The sequence below is a fragment of the Poeciliopsis prolifica genome, unplaced genomic scaffold (genome assembly GCF_027474105.1).
Source record: "Poeciliopsis prolifica strain line A6 unplaced genomic scaffold, Auburn_PproV2 SCAFFOLD020, whole genome shotgun sequence".
NCBI classification, from domain to species: Eukaryota; Metazoa; Chordata; class Actinopteri; order Cyprinodontiformes; family Poeciliidae; genus Poeciliopsis; species Poeciliopsis prolifica.
In genome coordinates this window covers 4,727,951-4,751,976 of record NW_026562395.1, presented here as the reverse complement: position 1 = coordinate 4,751,976, position 24,026 = coordinate 4,727,951, and the positions used below count along the sequence as shown (strand labels likewise).

Sequence of the window (24,026 nt, the reverse complement as noted above, 5' to 3'; positions counted from 1 at the left end):
CCAAGTTACAATATACAAATAGCATCAAAACAGATTCTCTTCATAAACTGATGAAGATCTTGATATGGTGTGCAAAATCAAGAAAAAAAAAAGAAATTCTTGTAAAAAAGAACAACAAACTGCAACATGTTTTGATTTGCCATGAGTTCTCTCTATCCCACAATGAGCTAATGATGAAATATCTTACTGTATTTATATAATCTGATTCAGAATAAGGCTGCTCATAGTTGTTGATATTTAAATTTTACATTTACAAATAGAAAACTAACATTTTGTTTATTTATGATCATGGTTAAAACAGCGTTGATGTAAGCTGAACCTTACATAACTGGTGATTGGAAATGTGCCCCATAAGTCCCAAATTGTGCATCTATAATACATATATATATATATATATATATATATATATATATATATATATATATATATATATATTATATATATATATATATATATATATATATATATAGCTGACTGGATAGCTCAATACATAAGGCATCAGTATATCACCCGAGAGGGCAGGGTTCGAATCCAGTCTGGGTCCTTAGGCAAGACCCTTCAAGCTACTGCCTACCTCATACCATGAGAGATACTAAGTTGCATAACATGCCGGCTCAGACGTCGCCCGGCCAAACAAGGTCTGCGTCAGGTGTTGGGGAACCAGAGCACCTTGATGACAAATGGGCTACTGGAACAAGACGGAAATGGGCGAGAGATGAAAATGTGGATCTGTTGGAATGCTACTACTCAAGTAACCCTAGTCAGAGGGGTTACATGAAAAAACTGGGGAAGGATTGGTTACTTCGACATCCCCAGTCAACACTAAGCGCTAAACAACTAGTAGCTCAGTGTTCCAACATCCGCAAACGGCAACTGCTATCACAACTTGAGATTGACGAGATACAACACAAATGCTACGGCAAAAGGGAGGAACCCGGATGTCAGAACTGTGGGGACTTAACTACAAGTCCCCACCCAGTGAGGGGATACACGGCCCCAATGAGCGAAACAGAGCTGAACGAGACAGCTGCTGACCTGAGAGAGAGAATCATGACCCGAATCATGACCAGACCTCCTCGGCGCCAATTACAACGGCTGAGTGAAGTCCCATCAGAAAGCCTCATCGAGAATGTGAATGCAGCCTTGAGAACGATCCCTACCAACACCATAACAGAAACCAATGAGCTGATCTACAACTCAGCATCAGTGATCCTTGAGATACTTGGCTATAAGAGCAACCATGAGACCCAATACCCACCATGGAAAAGACGGTTAGAGGCTAAAATCAAGGTAACAAGGAGGGAAGTGAGCCAACTGTCAGAGCTCCACAAGGGTACAATGAAAAGACCAGTACCCAGAAAGTACAGCCAGATGCCCATACCTGAAGCACTCGAGACTGCCAAACAGAGGCTCCAAGCCTTGGCCAGCCGCCTAAAGAGATACACAAGGGAGAATGAATCCAGAAGGATTAACCGGCTCTTCTCCACTCAACCAGCTAAGGTGTACTCTCAATGGCAGGGTAATAACAACAGAGCAGACCCACCAAGGCTGGAGACTGAACAATACTGGAAAGGCATATGGGAAAGGGAGGCGTCCCACAACAGCAATGCACAGTGGCTGATCTCTCTACGAGAGGACCACAGCAACCTCCCTGAGCAAGCCCCGGTAACCATCACTGTGACAGATGTTCAAGAAAGACTCTCAGGCATGAAAAATTGGACAGCACCAGGGCCTGACATGATCCATGCCTACTGGCTAAAGAAACTCACTGCTCTCCATGAGCGAATGGCAGCCCAAATGAACCAGCTGCTACAAAGTGGGACTCACCCTGAATGGTTAACTGAAGGATCCATCAAAGGGTCCAGTCCCACCCAACTACCGACCAATAACCTGCCTCTCCACAACCTGGAAGCTCATGTCAGGCATCATAGCGGCCAAGATAAGCAAACACATGGATAAACACATGAGCACGGCACAGAAGGGTATCGGTGTAAATACCAGAGGAGCCAAACACCAACTCCTCGTAGACCGCACAGTTGCCCGAGACTGCAAAACCCGACACACCAACCTGTGCATGGCTTGGATCGATTACAAGAAAGCCTATGACTCAATGCCGCATACTTGGATCATTGAATGCCTACAGATGTATAACATCAACAGGATTCTGAGAGCCTTCATTGCAAACTCGATGAAGCTGTGGAAAACCACCCTTGAAGCCAACTGCAAACCACTTGCACAAGTGTCCATCAAATGTGGCATATACCAAGGAGATGCTCTGTCCCCGCTACTGTTCTGCATAGGCCTGAACCCCCTCAGCCAAATTATCAACAAGACTGGCTACGGATACCGACTCAAAAATGGGGCCAACATCAGTCACCTCCTCTACATGGATGACATCAAGCTGTATGCCAAGAGTGAGCGAGACATCGACTCACTGATCCACACCACCAGGATCTACAGCACTGACATTGGGATGTCATTCGGACTAGAGAAGTGTGGTCGGCTGATCACAAAGAGGGGGAAGGTGATCCGCACAGAAGGAGTCTCACTCCCACAAGGAACAATAGCAGACATAGAGGACAGTTACAAGTACCTAGGTATACCACAAGCAAATGGCAACCTCGATGAGGCCACAAGGAAAGGAGCCACAGCTAAATACCTCCAACGAATAAGGCAAGTCCTGAGAAGCCAGCTCAATGGCAAGAACAAAATCAGTGCGATAAACAGCTATGCCCTGCCAGTAATCAGATACCCTGCTGGAATAATTAGCTGGCCAAAGGAGGAGATAAAAGCCACAGATATTAACACTAGAAAGCTACTAACCATGCATGGAGGGTTCCATCCCAAATCCAGCACCCTGAGACTGTACACGAGTCGCAAGGACGGAGGCAGAGGACTAGTGAGTGTGAGAACCACTGTCCAGGACGAAACAACTAAGATCCATAAATACATCAGGGACAAAGCCTCAACAGACAATGTGCTCAGTGAATGTCTCAGACAACAGGGAACGGAGGTTGAGGTGCCAGAGATACCATCATGGGAGGACAAGCCCCTACATGGGATGTACCACCAGCAAATAACCCAAGTGGCTGATATCAGTAAATCCTACCAATGGCTGGAAAAAGCTGGACTCAAGGACAGCACAGAGGCCCTCATCCTGGCCGCCCAGGAACAGGCCCTAAACACCAGAGCAATAGAGGCCCAGATCTACCACACCAGACAAGACCCAAGGTGTAGGTTGTGCAAGGAGGCCCCTGAGACAGTCCAGCACATCACAGCAGGGTGCAAGATACTGGCAGGGAAAGCGTACATGGAGCGACATAACCAAGTGGCAGGCATTGTGTACAGAAACATCTGTGCAGAATATGGACTGGAAACCCCGAGATCAAAGTGGGAAACACCCCAAAGGTGGTAGAGAACACCAGAGCTAAGATCCTGTGGGACTTCCAGATCCAGACAGACAAAATGGTAATGGCGAACCAACCAGACATTGTCGTAGTGGATAAAAATCAGAGGAAAGCCGTTGTGGTAGATGTAGCAATACCAAGTGATTGCAACATCAGGAAAAAGGAGCGCGAGAAACTGGAGAAATACCAGGGCCTCAGGGAAGAACTGGAGAGGGCCTGGAAGGTGAAGACCACAGTGGTGCCTGTGGTCATCGGGGCCCTCGGGGCAGTAACCCCCAAACTGGATCAATGGCTACAACAGATCCCAGGAACAACATCAGACATCTCAGTCCAGAAATGTGCAGTCCTTGGCACAGCCAAGATACTGCGCAAAACCCTCAAGCTCCCAGGCCTCTGGTAGAGGACCCGAGCTCAGAGGATAAGAACCACCTGCGGTGGGTGAGAAGGGAATTTTATATATATTGCTACATTACAAGGGGACCTCATTATCTGGATAACACACAACGATATGACCACATTTGTAAATGGGGTTACAAATTGGTACTTACACCCTCTCTACATGTATTTCACTTGTGTATTCTATTTTCAGTTTCATGTACCTCCCCAGTGTTTATTGGTAGAAAATGGTCAATTTGTACATGAGAATGCATCTCAAATAGAGTTGCACAATCAGGAAATACATACAAAAATAGCCCTGAAAGCGACAACAGCAGGCTTTAGCGTAATGTGATGCTAACTGGACCAATGTTGGTAACTGGAGCAAAGTCCCTGGTTCGCTGCCACGGCTTACGAAAAGTTTTCTGGATAGCTAAACTATGCATCTCAGGGCCAAAAACAATGGGGTCCTCTTTCATTGTCACGGACCAAAAGTTTCTCCTAAGATGGCTGACGGCCAGCTTGGAGTACGGGGCCCAGATTTTAGAGCAGGGACGACAAGGTGCCCCATATATTCTGTCAGAAATATGTGTCCTCAAAGAAGCAGGTGAAGTTCTTGCATCGTCTTTTCGTCGAGTTTTTTTTTCCTTGCTTCTTTTGACCTTCTGTCTCAATCTCTGTCTGTATTTCACTTTTAATTCTTCTCCCCAATTCTCTCAGTAATTGTTCTCTCTGACTGCTGGGCCATTTATAATACTTAAACACAATGGAGACATTAATCTAATTGGACAGAGAGTAAAGCATACCCACAGCACCTCCTCACCCCACTTTTTTTTAAACGTCTCATTTTAGTCCCAATCAAAGGTCCTGTAATTAATTCAAATTCCCATTTTATGGATCAGTCATATTTTGTTCTCTGCATTCTATTCAAGGATTATCGAAGGTTCAATACAGATGAAGGGGAATCATTAACATCTACACCTAGGATTCACTTAGCGTCCCATTGCTGTTGGATTGAATTTGCATGTCCTTGGACAGCTGCAGGAAACTGGAGCACATGGAGGAAACCCCCACGGACCCGCACTGTGAAAGAAGGGAAATCACGTAATAACGCTGGGACCTTGTTGTCATGTTATGTAATAAAACTAATGACTGAACCACTGTACGACTCTTCACTACAAACGATCAGCATGTTGCTACCTAATATGCTGATGTGAGATGAGTGTAGGGGCGTCTATTTTGGTTCTAACCCAGTTTCTTTTATTATTTAAACCTGATGTGAAGGCAATACAGTTAGCTCAGGGAGATTCAGTGAAAATCTGCAAAGAGCGTGTTGCTTTTTTCTGACTTTGACTGTGTGTAATGTAACAAGGAGCTATTGTAAGAAAGTGCAACTTTGTATTTCATATGATAATTGAATTGAATTTACAAAAACATTATGATTTATGTATAAAGGTGAATCATCATCTTTTTGTTTAGCTTAAAAGAATGGTGAGTGTTAATAAAGAATAAAAAACAAAACGTTCTTCAGTATTTTACCTGCAGATCATTAGCTAGAGTCGATCAAGGGCAGAGCGCAATTTCTGGTAACTTGACTGGTGGTGTGTAGGGTAAATCGTTGGTAACTTTAAGATAATGAGGACAAAAAAGTAGAAAAAAACAAAGAAAATTGGTGAGAATAATGCAAGCTAGCTGGAAGCAGTTTGTGATAGCTGGAAGAGTTAGCTTTTCCAGCTAGCTAACTGCTAGGGTTAGGGTTAGCTAACCCTTTGTTATCAGCTGCAAACAAAAAGTTTTTTTTCCACCTATTTAGAGTTCAATTAGAGATTTTGGTTATGATTCAGCTTGTTGCAAACTTTTACTTGGTTTTAAACAAAACCAGCTTTAGTTTTTACAGTTTCCTTGTGAACAGCCTCGCTTTTTAAAGTGGTCTTTCTATTTCATATGATCTGGAATGCTGCTGGGCTACCGCGTCTCATTAGAAATGGGTCTGCAGTCCGAAATTTTTAATGTTGATTTTGTGAAATTGTTTTTGATGATACAAACAGAAAAGTTTAATGAATGTATGCTGACCAGTTTTGGTCAAACGGAGCCTAAACTGAAAGAAACGCTTAATTTTGACCTCCTCGGGTTAATATTGACTGACATTTTGTAAATCATATATGAAAGGCTCTTTTTTTTTTCTTCAAAGAAATTGCAATATTCAGAACAATAGGAAAAACACTCTTTCTGGACCAAACAACAGGAACTTGCACTAATCAACATGTCATACCAACTGTAGCAGCTTAAATTACACGACAAACAGAAAGACATTTCCGTCTTTGATAAAAATGGAATCAAACCGCTGCAAAGCAAACTATGCAAACATGTGTGATTCATCTTAAAATCAGGCACACCTACATAATGATTTTATGTAGGTATGCTGGAAGCGTGAACAGGTGCAGCGGCGGAAAACATCAGGTTTAAAAATAAGCATCTGTCCACCCACTACACCTGCTCGTCAGAGGAACAGAACTTTCTTTAAAACGAACAAGCTATGGTTGGCGCGCATGCAGACTCAGGTCCTACACAGGCACGCACACAACGCGGCAACAGGACACAAACAGCATGGTGGCAATAAAAGAATAATGGGGGAATCGTACGCGCAGCTGCAAACCACAACGACTGCCACAATGGCCCAATTTAAACGACTGTCAGATCAAATTCGGAAGTCATCTTTTCTCCAACGCACACATAACGTATGAATGGACGTTAAATCTGCATGCACACGCTCCATTATTAATATCTAGTGTTTGGAATCCATTAAACATTCCAGTCCAGGGCTCGCTCTCATCATTGTACATTGCAATTTGGTATTTATGAGGGAAAATCATTTAGTCTCGAGCACCAACTCTGTATTTCTTCCATCTGCAAGCGACTGCCTTCAGTCACTCGGTGCACATCAGCTCCCTTGATTTTACTTTTTCCTCCAAAAAATGAAAAATAATCCACACAGGAGCATCTGACTTCATTTAATGAACAGACATCATGAATGATTAACGAGGGGCTAGCACAAATTTAACAGAGAGATGGAGTAACACACGCAAACACACACTGTTCTCATATCTCACATAAAAGAGCTGTAAGAAGAAGAAAAAAAAAAAACAATGTTGCTGTACCTTTGTTTCTACCTACAGATTTTGGAGAAAGAATCCATGGAGATTAAAGTAGGAAGAGAGATCCCAGGAAAAGCACAAGAGAGAGAGAGACAATAAAAAGCAGGGTTTAGCTTTCGTCTTAATCCGGTACACAGCCAAATGATGCTTGCGTGCAAAAGGGTTGATGACAATCATGCAAATGGCAAAGAAGAGGAAAAAACATGCACACAAAAACATGTCAGAGTTTTACCATTTCTTTCCTCTATATGTTTAGATGTTTAGATTGCATAAAGCCTAGTTGCCACCTTGTGCCAACTGGGTCTGGGCCAGTAAGAGATTACCACAGTAATATTCCATCCATTATATACCTTGATAAAATGTGTTCATGTGTCCTCAATAAAGCACTTCTAACACTGAGAGGTAACTTAGTGTTAGACCGGAGGTAATGATCATAATCCTTCATTTTTTCTGAGTCATGCAACCCAAATGAGGATCAGAGCTCAAAAGGAATAGGAACAGTGAGTTTTCAGGTAAGTCTTGAAAAAGATAACCAATGTTCATCCTTCAAACCACTGGGGATGTTATTTCTGCACAAGGAAATTGAGAATCTGTTTTAAAAAATGACCCCAAAAAAGCTAAAAATGCAACGTGGTGGCGTAATAGATTTAATTGGATGCAATGCCATAAAACCGGTTTTCAAAGTCATGCAAGCCAAATTGGATTTTGAGGTTGTAATTGTGAAATGCCTTCAGTTTCCCCCACTTGGGAGTTTTGATGTCTGTTGACCTTCTCGTGAAATTTATGTCCAAAACTTTCAACTTTGGAGTAATGATTCAACTAAACATTTGTTGTCAATAGAAGCCGTTTTATTTTCTATCTTTATAAAACGACAAACTTCAAAACTCCAAGTCCTGTTGAACCTCTGTTTTGAAATCCCCCGACTGTGTTATTTAAAGTACTCTGTACTATTTACAGAAGTGGTGATTATGATGTTTGACAAGCACTGCTCTAGCTGAAACAGTCATTCTTCGGCGACTCCAGTAACACTGCAGGTTCTTTAAGTTTACATATTAAACAGCAGCTTAGTCAAACAGAATATAAAAACCCTGTAAATAGCGACACTCGGTTCTCTTTGTACTTGCCAATGACACATCCTGTTCTGTAATTTCAATGTGAGTTTTTGGCCGAGTGTAAACCGTCCCCTCAAATTACAGTCATTTTCTTTCTTCCTCCCCAAAAACTCTGAACAGCGTCAGTGCACATTTGCTGCGGAACTGAGACAATTACACAGCTATGTAGTACAAAGAACGAGAGATACAGATGGAGGTGAGACGTAGGACATGCCATGGAGTCATGCAGCTCCTCCTTAGCAACACACACTAACACGCACACACACGCAAACACACCAAAATGTCCCCCACCACTTCTCTGCGGTTGCGGTGGGTGACGTCCAGCACACAAATGTGCACGGACAGCTAGGAGGCACACAGAGTGAATCCCTCCCACGTCCCCCCCAAAACTAAGCCAGTAGGGGAGTGATGGAAAAACAATGGAGATCCTGACTAAAAAAAAAAAAAAAAAAAAAAGAAGAGAGTACCTTGGTCTGCCTTCAGGTGCGCGAGTTCTTGAAGAGGGAAAAACCAGACAGACGGGGTACAGAGAGAGAAAAGTCAGCACACCAATACGACACTTGTATTGCCACTAAACATGCTTTGCAAGACGGCAAACCATGACTATCACACAAATATCAAAGCTTTGCAAAAAAGTGCTTCTGAAAGCTTTTTTTCTCTTTAGTCAAAGCGCAGAAATGACTAACTGTGGCAGCACTTAAATGAGGTAGCTGTAGAAATCGTTCACTACATACTTTGGCATTTCGCTTGCTGTTTTTCTGGGATTTTTTTTTTTGCTCGCCTTTACAGGTAAGCACATAAATAATTAACAGAGCACAACATGAACTGTTACTATTTTTTAACTGAAGGTTCTGACTAATTCCTCTTGAGACTCACCTGGTTTTCTCTGGACTGCTGCTTGATTGTCGCAAGGAAAAACAAGAGAGAAAGGCAGAGAGAAGCAATGCGTTAGCGTCACACTGCAGCTGGGTTTGCATGTGGGTCTAACATGCAAAACATACCACACTTATTAATCACCGGAACATCATGTAAGGAACAAAGATGTGCGCCTTGACATGCCCGATTTAATTAACTACTTTCATGAAAAACCCTGTAAAGAGAAACACCAACATTTCCATCTGTCCCGTCCGCTTAGGGAGCCAGATTCACATTAGTTTCTGTATAATGCATTTCACATTCGATGTGATCGTACTGTAATGTTTTACATCTTGTATCGCACAGATTCCCGCACACCCTTGAAAAGAGACATAAATCCATGCTGTTGAGGATTTATGGAGTTGTGAGGTTTGTGGATCTCAAGATGCCCTTTTTCAGACCCATGTTGCGTTTTTGCCTCCACTTCAACATTTCCACCTTCACTCCAATGCTTGTGGTTTCATCATTTGTGCCAACTTTATAGTTTCTCAGAGGAATGCTCACTTGTATGATACATATTGTTGTAGACAGAACAGCATTTTAAGCAAGACAAAAAAACCAAAACAAACAAAAAAACGACATTAGCCCTCTTTGCTAATGGCCGAAATGCTCATCAGGGTCTGACCTGAGGATGACTTTTCAATAAACTCATGGAAACTGTCAACCTGACAGTTAGGGACACACCGGTGTCTGTGTTCTAAATCAGGAACATCTTCCAGTGAAGTGCGCAGCAGAGCGGAGACGCATGCAGTGTAAATCCGGGGCGATAGAGAGGCGGTTCTGTTGCATGAAGCAGTAACACCCTGAAGGCCCAAATCCAAATTCATCTTTATTCATCTCTGTAGCATGGAAACCTAAGTACAACGTCCCTTGGCAACCTGTTCTTCAAGCAGCCAACTATGACTTTGTTCATCCAGCTCTGGCAATCTTCCTTTCAGACCTTTCCTCTCGGCTGCTGACAGTGATGTTCAAACCTTGGCTCCTGCCTGTCAGCACAAATTAACCTATACCACATCAGTCAGAAAATGCTTAATGAAGAGGAAAAATAACATACACAAGGCACGGGCAAAGTCAAACGATGAAAAAAACTGTGAGTTATCCCACAAATATGGCAGTCTTTCTTAATAACCCATCTGCTTTATGCAGTTCACCTTTACCCTCTGGCAGAATCTACACTGTGTTCCAAATTATTATGTAAATTGGATTTAAGTGTCATAAAGATTAAAGTTTTTGTTGTGCTATTAAATTTATAGATGGTATTGTGTGTCAGGGCTCTTTGAATCACTATAATTAATTTCAGAGAGCTGGATTGATCAGTTTGTCTGCTGAGCTCAATTAAAGGAAAGCTATTAAAAAATCTCCAAATTGTTAGGGCCACAGTTTTCAAGCAATATGGGAAAGAGAAAGGATCTGTGCTGACGAAAAACATCAGATAGTGTAGAGCCGTATGACAAGGTATGAAAACATTAGATATTTAATGAACACTGAAGCTTTATCATCGTACTGTTAAGAGATTTGTGGCTGATTCAGAACAAAGTTGGGTTTTTACAGATAAAGGCATAATGAGGAAGCTTTCTGTTAGATAAATTCATTGGATTAAGAGAGCAGCTGTTAAAATGCCCTTACAAAGCAGCATTATTTGAAGCTGCTGGTGCCTCTCCATCGACTTGGGCCAAAATCATGGGGAGAGAGAGAGCTGATCGGCCCCCTTCAAAATCCCCAAAGGTGTGAAAATGACCTCAGCAAAGTACATGGACTTTCTGACAGACCACTTTCTTTCATGGTTCAAAAAGAAGAGCCGTACCTACAGTAGCAAATTCATCTTCATGCATCACAAAGCAGCATCTCATGCTGCAAGGATACAACTGTGTCATTGGCTACTATGGGCATAAAGGGGAGAAGCTCACGGTCTGGTCACCATTCTCCTCTAACCTTTGACCCTATGGAGACCCTTTGGCGTTTCCTCAAGCAGAAGACCTGTTCACATCAAAACAGCAACTCTGGGAAGGTGTGCATTCATTTCTCCTTCACCGCCCTTTTCAGTCAACTGAAGATCTAAATTTTGCGTCACTGTGAGAAACGACTGGTTTTCCAGGATCTTCTGGTGTAGGGTTGTTGAAACATGAACACAGTTGGGCATCAATTAACCCAATTTAATGAATGAAAACAGAAGGATGACATTAATCTTATGGCATGGTACTGCCTTCAAAGTTACTGAAAATTTACTGACTATGTCTAAATTTCGGGTCGTTGCCAAGAAACCAATCAGTTCAGATAATCCTTAGAAATTCTGAACTGGCCAACAAATCAGTCAGAGTTCTTGCCAGGTTCTCTGTGGCTTGCCACGACACATTAATCGGAATGTTAGTTGGGATACACGTAGATATTTGAGCAATTACGTATAGTTTTGTCTCTAGATTAGAGAAAGTTCACAGCTAAAATGCATCCAATACAAGATGGATGACATTGAGAAAGGGGGATAAAAAAAAAAGGACCAAGCTTGAGAGAGAGGGTGATGTGAGGAGCAGGGGAGTGTCCAGCTGATGGACAGCAGCGCTGTTCAAACTTAAGCTACCAGCTTTGAAGCGCCGAAATGACGTGCCTGACTCAGCAGGTTTCTTCTGACATGGCGGATGCGTTCACCTATAAATATGCACATACTGCTCGCTTGTTAAATTGCCAACTTTTCTATGTAGATTAAACCCTCGCTCTTGATGCGGCAGCACTGAGAACAAGCCAATGTGCTGCGGAGGACATGTGGTCCAGGCGTAATCCCCTGCTCTATTTTACCAGCAGCTTCGCTACTCAAATCCAAACATAATTTTCAGCTCGGGCGCTACACACAAATGCCCTCTGCACTGGAATCAGGCAAGTCCCTGCGGCATTTTTTTTTTTTTCCCGCCCTGACCTACTTTTATAGTAAGATTATTGCAACTGTCATTTTTTCCATGTCTGTTTATTAATCCCCATAGCTAAGCCCAAAGGCACTAGTTCAGCACTTACTTAACAGTTTAGCGTTTTTTTTTTTTGGTCTTCAATTATAGACCCTTCTGTCAAGTCACTGCACAGTGTCTTTTTTTGTTTGTTTGTTTTAAACATATGCAGCCCTAAGTGCTTCATTGTAAATGCAAGGTGCGGATTTCTGAGAAATATGAAAAAGGTGATCATTTTACGTCTGTGTTATGCGGGCCAGTGTAGCTCTTACCAGCTTTGACCTTATGCAGCCCTTTTTGTACCTCAAAGGTATTCAGAGCTGTCAAAATGCTGTGAACAAAAATGAACCACCCAAAATCAGGCTGAACTACCAGGTGGCTAGTTTATCTACAAAGCATTGGATTTGGAAAAAGATAAGTTTTAAAAACAAAGAAAAAAACTTTACTGTGCAAAATGATACCCCTTAACCTTCACTTTTTGTCATGGGAGAACTCAAATTCCCACGTATTTTATTCTGATTTTTAAAAGACTGCCATATTTAGAAGGATCTGCCATATGAAGAGAAGGCTCTCAGTTGGGGTGGCAACTGGCTAGCTGAAAAACTCATCCTTTGGTGACTCCGGTAACCGTTTTAAGGGCACAGCATGACAGAATGTAAAAAGTGCATTTGAAAAGCACTGAAGTTAAAACAGTGAAGAAATGGTGAATTTGTCTCTCAAACATCGCACATCAATGACGGACAATAACAATTTAAAAAGAGACATCCTGACCCAACCGGAGGAAACACTAAAAAAAAAAAGATGTTCTGTGACCACGTCGACTAGTTTGGATAAAATATCTCATCTTTCTTCACAGGATCATTTTTAATGACCATAAAGTGAGCCGATCCGTTTCTCGAGCCGAGCAGCACCAACAGGTTTCACCCCGCTTCCCTTTTTTTAATCCTCCAATTTTGTCATGTTTCATCTCAGATGGTAATTCAGCTCACTCCTCCCTCACGTTCCTCCGCCAGGCCAGTGGGCTACTATTAGGAGTGCGGCTGGCGAAATGCTTTCAAGGCCCAGTCTGCTCAGTCAGTCGGTCAACCATCTGCCCGCTTTAACGAGTGGCTAGAGGGCCTCGTCCGCGTTGATGCATGTAATCGCACGTACGCCACTGAATGCAACGCGTTTGAGTGCAGGACCACACTGCATAATAATGCAACACGTAAATATTCACAGGTTTGACAGATTGCACGCGTTGCTCGTTATTCAGTCTGCAGTCTACCGATGTAGACAGGTGTGCTAAGCGGTCGGTCGTATGTTGCTGCGACCAAATGGTTGGAACGCAGTCGCTGCTAAATTGCCCTCCAAAATCGCTCCATTCAGTCGAGCATTGCTCGAACAACAAGTGCTTTGCCACTCGAAGACATGTGGCCATGATAATAAAAGAACTGCAGCTTATTTGCCAACAGACAGCCCGAAATCGATGGTGGTGTTTGCGCAGTCATTTTCCAGGCAAATTGGCCGTCTCTGTTCTCATTATCTCTCTAATTATAGTTCTGCGTCTCCGCGGCATAATCAACAATCAGCCACATCAGTTAATGGCGAAGTAGGGAAGAGCAGCAGTTGGATGAAGCGTGTGCACACTTGTCCCCCCATCCTGCCTCTCAATCGTTTTTCCATTGAAGCCGCAGCAAAATGGAAGGAGATTTCAAAACAGTTGACGGAGAAGGAGGCAAACCGGAGCCCAACGGCTGACCTCCTGGGACAAATTAGGTTACAAGGCACTGTCGCTGAATTTACTCGTCACACTTCCTCTGCCCTCAGGCAGCGAAATGACAGCCTTTTCTCCCCTCCTCCCGTTCTTGTAAGCTATTATTTGGCCTGAGTCGTAAAGTGCCCTCTTAAAAACCTGTGTTGTTTTTACACAAAGATGTCACGGTTCCCCCCATCAGCTCTCAGACAAATGGACCACCTAGCTACTTCTCTGTTGACTCTTCAGCTCCGACAGTGAGCAAATGGGATGAAGCGAAAAAGAGGTCAAGTCCACTCAGTTCGCTTGGCTGCTCCGCAACCAGCACATCGTGTGCTGTCCTGAACAATGCCACAGGCGTGTGCTGGAGATTTAAGCTCAGAACAGCTTCATTTTTAGCACCAAACATTGGAACATATTAGGAAGCCAAACATAACAGAAACCATTGAGAGAAATAGCAAATTTCAACGTCTTCCCCATATTGGATACAGTTCGAAATAGCGCAAGTGTTCAGTGAGCATTCCTCTGATTTTTTTTTTTTTTTTTGGCAAAGTGGAGTCATCTCTGACCCATGTCAGTCTGATTCAGACACACAGGAAGTGGGTCAACAGTGGAGGGTTGTCAAAATGGGTCTGTTCACACAATCTACAATCCTTAAAAGTAAAGAAAGGTGCAAGGTTAGAGTGAATTGGTTTTATGAAATTGTTTTAGGAAGAAAGAAAAAAGAAAAAAAAACACTTGGTATTTTATTCTATGTTGCATGCCTTTGTGTTTTGTGTTTATGATGTAAAGCACTTTGAAATGTCTTGTAGCTGAAATGTGCTATACAAATAAAATTTGATTGATTGATGTAGATCTCTAAAGGAGATTTGCAAACAACCCTTAACCTTGTTCATGTTTTAGCCAAATCATACAAACTTTAATGTTCAGTTTTATAGGAGTTTTATGTGATGGACCTTCATCTAAGCCCTTCCATTGTATCTGTGCGTATATTTTTTTGAGGTGTTGCGCTGCTGGCAGGTGAAACTCCAGTCTCGACTCATTGGTAGTTTCTAGAATATTTTCAACTACAGATGCAGCTGCCGCCATATTTCACTGTTGGGTGATGTGCCGTGACATTTATTTTTGCCCCTCAAATTCTGAGGCAAAACAAAAAATTACTTTTGGTCTCACTGAACCAAGAAAAATGACATTTCTTATAACTTTGTTTCAAAAATGACTTTCTTTTTTTATTATTTTTATTCTTCCTTAATGACCACTAAAAGGTTATGATGTATGTCTGGGTTTAATCCAAAGATTGACTGATACACTAAGAGATATTCAGCATTTCAGATACTTTTTATACAGTAACATTTCTGCAAACTTCTTCACAATTCACCTTTGGACCTGGTCTTCATGGTGCTATTTATTCTCCAGTGTTCTCTAGCAAACCTTTAAGGTCTCCACAAAACAGTTGAAACTATGCTGAGATTACACTACTGTATTGTTACCAGTTTCACTTCGATGTGACTGCGGGGTATCAAAGTAAAGGGGACTAAATGTGTTGCCTGTAAATGCAGGCAACACATTTACATGCTGATTTGTCACATAAAATCCTGGTGACGTACACTAATGTTTGTAGAAATACGCACAACATGAACAAGATCAAGGGGTTTAAATACATTTTTGAAATGCTCCGCATGTATGAAAATGCAAATGGTATGACTTTAAAAAAAAAATGGAGGAACTTATTCCTTGAATCAGATGGTTATCCTCTCAAAGTTTCAGCAGTGGAGCGTTCAGAAAGATTAAGGTAACATGAAGTAACCTTTACGCAGAAGTAGTGGTGTCATAAAACAAGAGAAAGCAGTTTTATGTGTGTTTTACTGTCACTGGGCGATTTGAGATAATGTGCAAGAAAGAAGGAAGGCTTTAATGTCTAAATCATCAAATACTGTCAAAGAGGTGCATCTCATTACACTCCCAAAAGAAGAGATGGCCTTGGCCCAGAAGCAGAGCAAAAATAGGTGATGTTGTTTCTTGTCCACACTTTGTATATACCTGGAGGCCTCCGCATCACCTTGCCAAATCTGAACACATTTAATGAAGGGGGAGGAAAAAATAAACAGGAGAAAGAACTTAGAGTGGTAATTTTAGTCACATCAGCTAATAGCGTATCCACAGCTGCCTCATCAAATGTAATAACTGTGAAGGGAGAGGAAATGCTGAGCCCATCACCTCCAATTTAACTCCCACGTGAAATACTGAGAGTTGCTGTGCTGTATGTGCAACAGCCCACAAAGAAATATTCAGACTCCCAAGTCCTGCAAGATCTGCATTAAATATTTCAAACGCAGAGCTGCCCTGGCTTGATAGAAATTATGCTGATTTGGGAAGGCATCGCTGCAAACAATGCAGATTTTTTTTTTTTTTTTTCCAAGGCACTTTATAAATGAAGAGTGGTTGTGGCACAGATCACATTAGGTGAAAGGCGATGCAGTTATGCAGATTACATCTAATTCCAGAAGCTTCTATTGAGATTTATGATGTAGCAAAAATACTTTGAGGTCTAAGCCACATGATGGGAGATGGTTAAGAATATATGCAAAAACAAACAAAAAATGAATAATGAGATTTCTTCTCTCTCTCTTAGACTCTGGAATAAAAACACAAACCTTGTATTAGGTCAGTTCTATATTTGAAAGAAACCCCTTTTGAATTTTTCACAAAGGCCTTAATCAATATTTATTGCTCGACACAGAAAACAACGAAGCCAGCCCTCTTACCTTCCGTGCAGTATCGACCTACATATCCAGTTTTGGAGCAGTCGCAGTAGACTTCTCCATCTGCCAGTGAGCAGATCCCGCCGTTCTCGCAGGGGTTCTCTGTGCAGAGGCCCATCATCTCCAGACGGACCTTCTGGCTATTGACCAACGTGGGCAACTTACTCCCGTAACTGAGGTTGGTGATAATCCCTTTGAACGGCGGAAGCTCGCGGACCGAGGGCAGGGTGATGGCGGCCATGCGGATATCCCTCGGAAGCCCCCCGAGAAAGAGGTCGCTGACGATCTTCATGAACTGCCGCTGGGGACGCACCTCGCCCGTCTTGCTCTGACCGTCCACGGCCAAGCCAGTCCACAGGTTCTCCCTGTTGATGGCAGCGAAGTGCCAGCGGCTGTCGTTGACCGGCTTGTCCGAGGTGATGGTGGTCTCGGCGCAGTCGATGCTGACGTGGAGCTGGAGCTTGCCCTCGGACAGGGCGAGCAGCAAGAAGTCACAGTATCCGCCGTCGTCGAAGTAGAGCAGCAGGCCGTCCGATTGCGAGGTCTTGAACTGAAACGTCAGGTCGCCCCTGGAGCTTGCATCCCAGCGCACGTAGCGAGCCCACTGGCCTTGAGAACCGGTAAACTCCAAGCCTGCGCTCAGGCTTAGCAGGGTACTTAGCAGTAGACAAAAATGCCCACGAAGGCCGTAGGGATTCATTGTACAAAAACCAAAGGGTGTCAAAAAGAAGAGTTGGAATTTGGGGATAAATCCTCAAAGTGATGGAACCATTTGGCTACAGTTTAGCTCCAGCGTTTACCTGCTGACTCTTATATTCCACATAGGTCACTTAAAGATTCTTTGCTTTAAGATCTAATGTTGATAATAGATTGACTCTTGATCTTGTCCAGCCAAGTCTAAGGTGGGATATATGTATAAAAAAAAGGGTGAACGTGCGATGATGACGTCGGTGATTCAGAGCTGTGTCTGATGATTTAGAGTTAGGCCTTTGAACTGACTTCCTGCTTTGAAGCATGGAACAATCAGCGTTGGCCCAGTTTCAATCCCCATGATTTGGTACTCAGCTTTAAAAACAACTTGGACAGACCTGGTGGGGGGAAAGAAAATAGCGTATGAATACATTTCTTTGAACAGAACTCTATCATACTCTATCATCTTGCAACAGACTATTCCCACATGGATGGATATCTGATTTATGCAACACACAGATCGTTTGTAATGCATACTGGGAGTTTTGATTCAGCTCTAAAGTATGTAGTCATGATAAAAGTCGCATTTAGTGGAATGCAAGCATAAATCATCCCTTTGGGCTAGACAGACAAGATACTGCATCCATCCATCCAATGCAAATCTGACGTTTTATGCCTACAAGCAACTAAACACCCACTAATAACTCCCATAAAGATCTCATGAGCCGTCTTTGCAAGGTGCCACGTCTTCCAATTGCTCTCTTCAACTGAAGATCATCTCGGCGGTTTCAACTTGATCCGAGATCTGATTTCTCGATTAACTTATCCATGAGTGATGCAAGCAAAAAAAATAATCTCGGAGACCGCCGCCGTTGACTTCCTGACCACTGGAAAGCCGCTGAGCTGAAGCCGAACACACGTTCACCTTCAAATGTTAGGCTGCTATCTGCAAGGGGCTGCTGAGATTCTGATTAGTATGACTAATTATCCACCTCCAGTCTTTCTCTCTCGATTTCTCCCATTTGCATGCCTTTGAGGGATTACAGCCACAAACACAAATCCAGAAAGATGTAAGGATGGATCGAGGTAGGTGGGGGGACATTTCATGTTTGAATCCCACTTGTTCTCTTGGTAAATAGATATCTAAATCATTTCCATCACCGAGGAAGACTGTCAAAGCATATCAACTAGGACACAATCTTCGCTTGCTGCAGCTCCACTTATACACTTCTGTTTAATTTTGCTCAGCAGAGCTACAAATGATGTACAAGGTGAAACCTTATATGTGTGTGTACTCTTCCAGCCCTTTGCCCTTGCAATTGTTTTGGCAGTGGGCTGCCAACCAGACAAATGCATTGTGCAATCATGACAGCAGCACAGAACCAGGAAACACAATAGGCCCTTTAACCACCTGCCCTGAATAGTTAATCTTGCTGCAGCAGGCGAGCTATTGAATTCAGGTAACCGATACCTATGTTAATGCACCGCATGCGTGCTCGCATGTGTGTCTTAGTGCAGCTCTGTTTCTGACGACGCTGGGCTGACTAAATGGATGATTGTCTTTGTCTTAAAAAGAGACTCGATGAGAGGTTAAAAGGTTCTGCTTGGAAAAATAATCCCCAGCACTGCCGTGTTAGTCCGGCCCACTATGAGGACAAGGCATGGATGCAGTATGTGGACATGGGATGGGAAGGTTAGGTGCTGGATCTCTTGAATAGGTGAAGTTGTATGATATCTGAGAAGGCAGTTTGGTATACTAACAAGCCAAGCCTCTGCTCAATCAACATGACTCAATGTGTGTAATACCGGTCTGGGTCATGAGATATCCCATCAATTTACAGAGAACACCTACATTGCCGTTGTATGGTATCTGTCTTCTTTTAACTGAAGCGCTGAAGATTTGTTTGTGTATACCTGATTTGCACTCCCTAAAATGTTTCAGATTTTGTCACATTACATAAACAAACTTTCATATTTGTATTCTACATTTGAAAGCCCAGTTGTGCATAGTAAGCGAGATGAAGGCACGACTGAAAATGTTTAACATTTCCTTCCACTTCCTAACAATAGTTCACTTTTCATTGGTCCAAATTAAATGCATTGCGTCTTTGTGGTCATGATATCAAAAAAATATATATATGTGGAGAAGTTCAAGGATATGAACTTTTTTTTTCCTTTTAAAGCTAGCCATATAGTGTATGCACCTATGACATTTTTGCAAATGGATTTTTAATTTAACTAAATAAATTTAAAAAAGGTGCAAGCCTGTTGGCAAACCTGTAGGCTAAGACAAACAAGCCTTGATGTGGCTTAAACACCAATTGAATACGACATATTTTACTGACACTCTTCCAGGGTTTTTGTGAAAGATGCCCTTTGGCTAACCTCGTCACTGCAGAGGGCAGAAATTAGCTGCTGGGAGAAATTTAGTTTGATGTCATTTAGGAAGAGAAATGCATTCCCAACGAGACAAAAACATGATTTTTATCCCCTTCTCCATCATCCTCCTTGCTCCATTTCTCAATCCACTGGCATTGCTGTCCTTTTTTGTCATGCTCAATTCTCAGCGATGGGGAGGCCCGGTTTGTCACAACTCTGCTGGCACAAGAACATATTTTCCTAGATATACACATTGAATTATTAAATAGCACAAGGATATGAGATGACCTGCATGGGTACTGTCACACACTGGCAATAAATGATGCATTGGAACTGCAGCAGATTTATTGACATGTTTTGTAATGCAGTCGAGTCTCCCCCGACGCAAAGGAGACCACCCCCACTGCCTGCTCCTACTTCCTCCCTCTGTTTCTCGCTGAACTTCCCGTCTATCACACACGTCAGCCTGGAGCGACGATTTAATCCGACATCAGTCACAGCAGACACGAGTGTGCGTCGTTAGGAGCGGGTCCGAACCCGGTGGGTCCACTGGTCAGTCAAAGCAAGGCACCAGTCTATGCTATAAGCTAATGGGCCTGACGGGTCACGTCCACATGTGTTGGACCTGCTTAATCAAATAAATGTGGCACAAATAAGACAGAAGGGAGATGTTTTATTTGGGGATTAGTTTTTTACAGTCCCACTTTACCCATTTATGTCTTTGTTTTGTTCACTTTATCTGGGGTTTTCCTTTTTTTCAATTTGAAAAAAAAAACACTGAAAAAAGCATAGTTAAAAGAACATTATTTTTGTTTATTTCAACACAGAAAACTAAACAATTTGCAAGAACTTTGAGAGTACCATGACTAGCCAATGGCTAAGCTAAAGTTAGCATCTTGGAGAAACCTTCCAAATGAAGTGAACTTCAAGAGCCTCAAGGGCCACAGTTTTTAGATGTGCCACAGGTACAAAACCCTGGAATGAAATGACTTAGTTACCTCCTCCTAGTATAGATCAGTTCTCCAGAGCCTTAATTACCTAATCATTCTATTGACAGAAAAATGCACCTCTTTTGGTGCAGAAAGAGGCGCATCGAAAAGTTGCAGGGCCGTGCAGGGGAGGCCCCCTCCACCCCACCGCAAGGACTGGAGTTTGAAACCTGTGATCTACAGGAAGCTCAGAACCAAATTAGGTGGATCATCCAACACCGGAATAAAGTGAAATACAGCTTTCCAGCTGTCCGATAAAGGATGCATCGTTTAAATTTCAAACGCACCAAAGGAGAAAAAAAATAACTTAATAAGACAAAAAACCCAGAAGCCATGTCCCGATCACGATGTTTTTTTTTTTCTCCCACCAGCTCTCCCTCGGTTCCTCGCACGGTGGCAGCCTGACCGCCGCTCCGCAGACTGCGGGATGCACAGTTCAGCTCCGCGAACCCAGATGCGTAATTCCCGCAAGGAGACCGTCGCTGCCAGAACCCATTTGCAAAATCAACTCCAGTCGGTCGTCGGTGTCTTCGCGTCAGACCCGACCCATCGCTCAGCCGAAACTTTCCGCCTCGGCCGCTTTGCTTCGCTTTCGCCGTGACGGCGTTCGGAGGATTTCTAGTCAAATCAAGCCGCAGTTTGGAGACGTCAAAACTGTGACCCGAAGCTTTCTCTTATTGCGCCCAAATCAGCCCCAAAATACGCGTGAGGGGGGAAACAAACAAAAAAATAAATAATGATAATAATACATATTCGCTGACGTTTCATTTTAGTTGGAAGAAATACGACAAGTGTCCATTCAAATAAATAAATTAGATGAGAAAAGAAGAAGAAGAAATAAGAATATTTTCTTACCGCTTTCGACTCCGGAGTGTAAAACAAACCAAATTTTTTTAAAAAAAGAATAAATAAAATCAGATTATTCCAGAGCAGAATTCCATTCGCATATATATAGCCTATATATATTTTCCTCTTTCCCAGTGAAAGAAAGAAAGAAAAAAAAAGCCGCAGATGCTCTTTGATTGAGTGGAACAGTGGAAGTGAGGGGGGAGGAAATACAAGCACGGGCAGCGGTCCTCCTGTCTCCTCTCTCCTCTCCTCCGGATCAGTGGACGCGCGTCGCTCCGCTCGGCTCGGTTCGGCTCGGCTCGGCGCTGTTCTGCCGACGGGCCCCAGGATTTCTCCACACTGACCCGCCTTCTACCACATCACTCAGCACGACGGAGAGAGAGAGAGAGAGAGAGAGAGAGAGAGAGAGAGAGAGAGAGAGAGAGAGAGAGAGAGAGAGAGAGGCTGGTGGTGGAGGGGTGGGAGGGGGAAATCACTCCAGTTGTAGGGATAACACAGGAAGTTAGCCCTCAAGGCAAATTAGCAAACAAAACAAAAAACAAACAAAAAAGACAAAAGAAAAAAATTAAACGGGATTTTAAAACAAAAACAGACACGAACACGGACCTTTGGCCTCGTGAGCATGTGCCGAGTTCGTAAGGAGTGGCAAAATGCTCGAGGTTTGACTTCTACCGAGAGCCGTTCGGACGGACTCGGCAGGAAGTGAGGAATCGAGGAAATGAGGAAACGGTTCCTCGCGCTGCGGCTTCCACGCGGGAGGAATGCCTCGCGCCACGGCGGCTCTGATTTGTTGCTGCTGTCCGTGGTGCTGAAAGCTCGTCGGAGAGGAGAGGAGAGGAGAGGAGAGGAGAGGAGAGACAACGACGTTCAGACTCTACGCATCGCCACAGCACCTGGGAAGCTTGTGTTTAGCCTTGTGTGGAGATGCATGAGTGTAAAAGTATGGACAAATCAGAGTTACCTTTCTGCCAATGGGTAATAATGATCACCATTTTTTTTTTTTACAGTGGCTTTCAGGTTCGTCTTGCTTTGCAGGTGACTCGAGGATGGGATCCCAGGTGGAGCCGGTAAAGCTAATGACCCAGAATGTTCTCTGCCATTATGCCTTCTTTACCCTGCAAGTATTGCTGCTCAACGAGAAAGCAGAACTTGAAACATGTGTGAGCCACGAGTACCAGTCACTCAAGCATCTGTTTTCAAGGTACAATCTGAAAAGTGTGGCATGCATGTCATTTTTCAGGATATTACGCTAATGTCCTAAAAAATGACATTTTCGCAGTGTACGTCATGTAATGTCAGCATAAACCCAAAACCGCTCTGTTGCCGTGGTCTCAAATTTTATACATGACAGCAAAAAATAAAGTCTAGAAGAGTTCTACGAAAGAGTTGAGAACAACTGCAAAGGTTATCACAACATGACGGGCAGGATCCGGATGTGGGAAAGTTGGTTAGAGTTGATGGGGAAACTCCAACAATTTTTTTTTCTCGAGAAAAAAAATAAAATAAAATCCACTTTTTCGTTCAGTCCAATTGCTGAAAGACATGCACAAACTCCAAAAGGCTTATTTTGTAGCTTCAGTGAATAATAGTTGCACAAAGTATTTGGCTAAAGGGGGGCTTTGATACCGTTTTCAGATTCTTATTTAGAAAAAGCAATAAAAACCAAGCAACAAAAGATATTAATTTTAAAGGTTGTCATGAGACAGAATTGTGTGCAGAGACAAAATTAAAACAAGTGTCATGAATACTTTAGGGCACCAAGAAAAGGATTTTAATAAATCAAAATGACCGTTTTTCCAACAAGACCTCAGCTGCTTTGCAAAGTAAAAACTCAACGTTACACTATTACCAACAGATCAAGTCCAAACAGCAGCTGAACAAACAAAGAGCTAAATCTGGAGATGTGTGGAGTCTCATTGTTTTGGCACCGGCTCAAACCCAAGTGTTTGCATGGAAAGTGTCTCAATGCTCCGCAGTAATGGAGAGAGATGAGTGGAGCAGAACGTGAAGGGTCAGAATCTGAGAGCATTGCAGGAGGATCTGAAAATTTTAAGAAGTGCGATGTCTGAAATATTTTTGTGTGTTCTGCTTTTTCAGCATGACCTGTTGGCTACAGCTGCAGATTTTCACTTATGTAAAAGTAAATCAAATGAAGTCCTCACATTCAGAGGCATCATTCGTTTAAGATCTTCTTAAATTATGCAGGTGTTTTTTTTTTTTTTTCTAAAGGCATTATCTGATGATAAATATGATACAAATTGTTTATGGGCTAAAATTTTACCTCAGATAAGAGAGTGATGGTACCCATGTGGTTTTATGGGCTGAAAGTGCTTCAGTTGTCCCTGCATCGTTGCTGTTTTGCCATATTTCACCGTTTGTGGCTAATTCTAGGTGTGGCTAATTGAAATGGATCCTGGTTTTCATTTGGAGCACACGTCAGACTAGTCATCTTTCCTGCACTGTAGAGCAGGGATAGACAACTCTAGTCTATTGTTTTTCAAAGTGGGGGCCGCAGCCGCCAAGGGGCCCTGCACGGGAACAGAAAGTTGGGGGGAAGATGAGGAAAAGAACTACAGTGAATCCATCAAATTTTTAAATCATTTCTTGATACGATATGATTCGTCTTTGAGTCAATATTCTAAAATATAAGTTAAAGAAAGTTTAACTCCATGAGCTAGCATAGCAAGTGGAAGATAGAAATGTTTTTTTTTTTTTTTCAGCGGTG

At 42.7% G+C, this 24,026-nt stretch overlaps 1 protein-coding gene across 2 annotated transcripts in view; it reads right to left on the bottom strand.

Annotated features, from left to right (window-relative positions):
• Positions 1-21,653, bottom strand: part of nrxn3b (neurexin 3b) — a 348,019-nt gene extending 326,366 nt beyond the window's left edge. For both annotated transcript variants that reach the window (XM_055044125.1, XM_055044126.1), the window contains exons 1-4: positions 21,308-21,653; positions 16,398-17,482; positions 8,926-8,943; positions 8,517-8,543 (exon numbers count right to left, since the gene is read on the bottom strand). In XM_055044125.1, the coding sequence (XP_054900100.1) occupies positions 8,517-8,543; positions 8,926-8,943; positions 16,398-17,094 (742 nt within the window). In that variant the 5' untranslated portion in view covers positions 17,095-17,482; positions 21,308-21,653. The remainder of the gene's footprint in view (positions 1-8,516; positions 8,544-8,925; positions 8,944-16,397; positions 17,483-21,307) is intronic.
• Between the last annotated feature and the right edge of the window lie 2,373 nt (positions 21,654-24,026).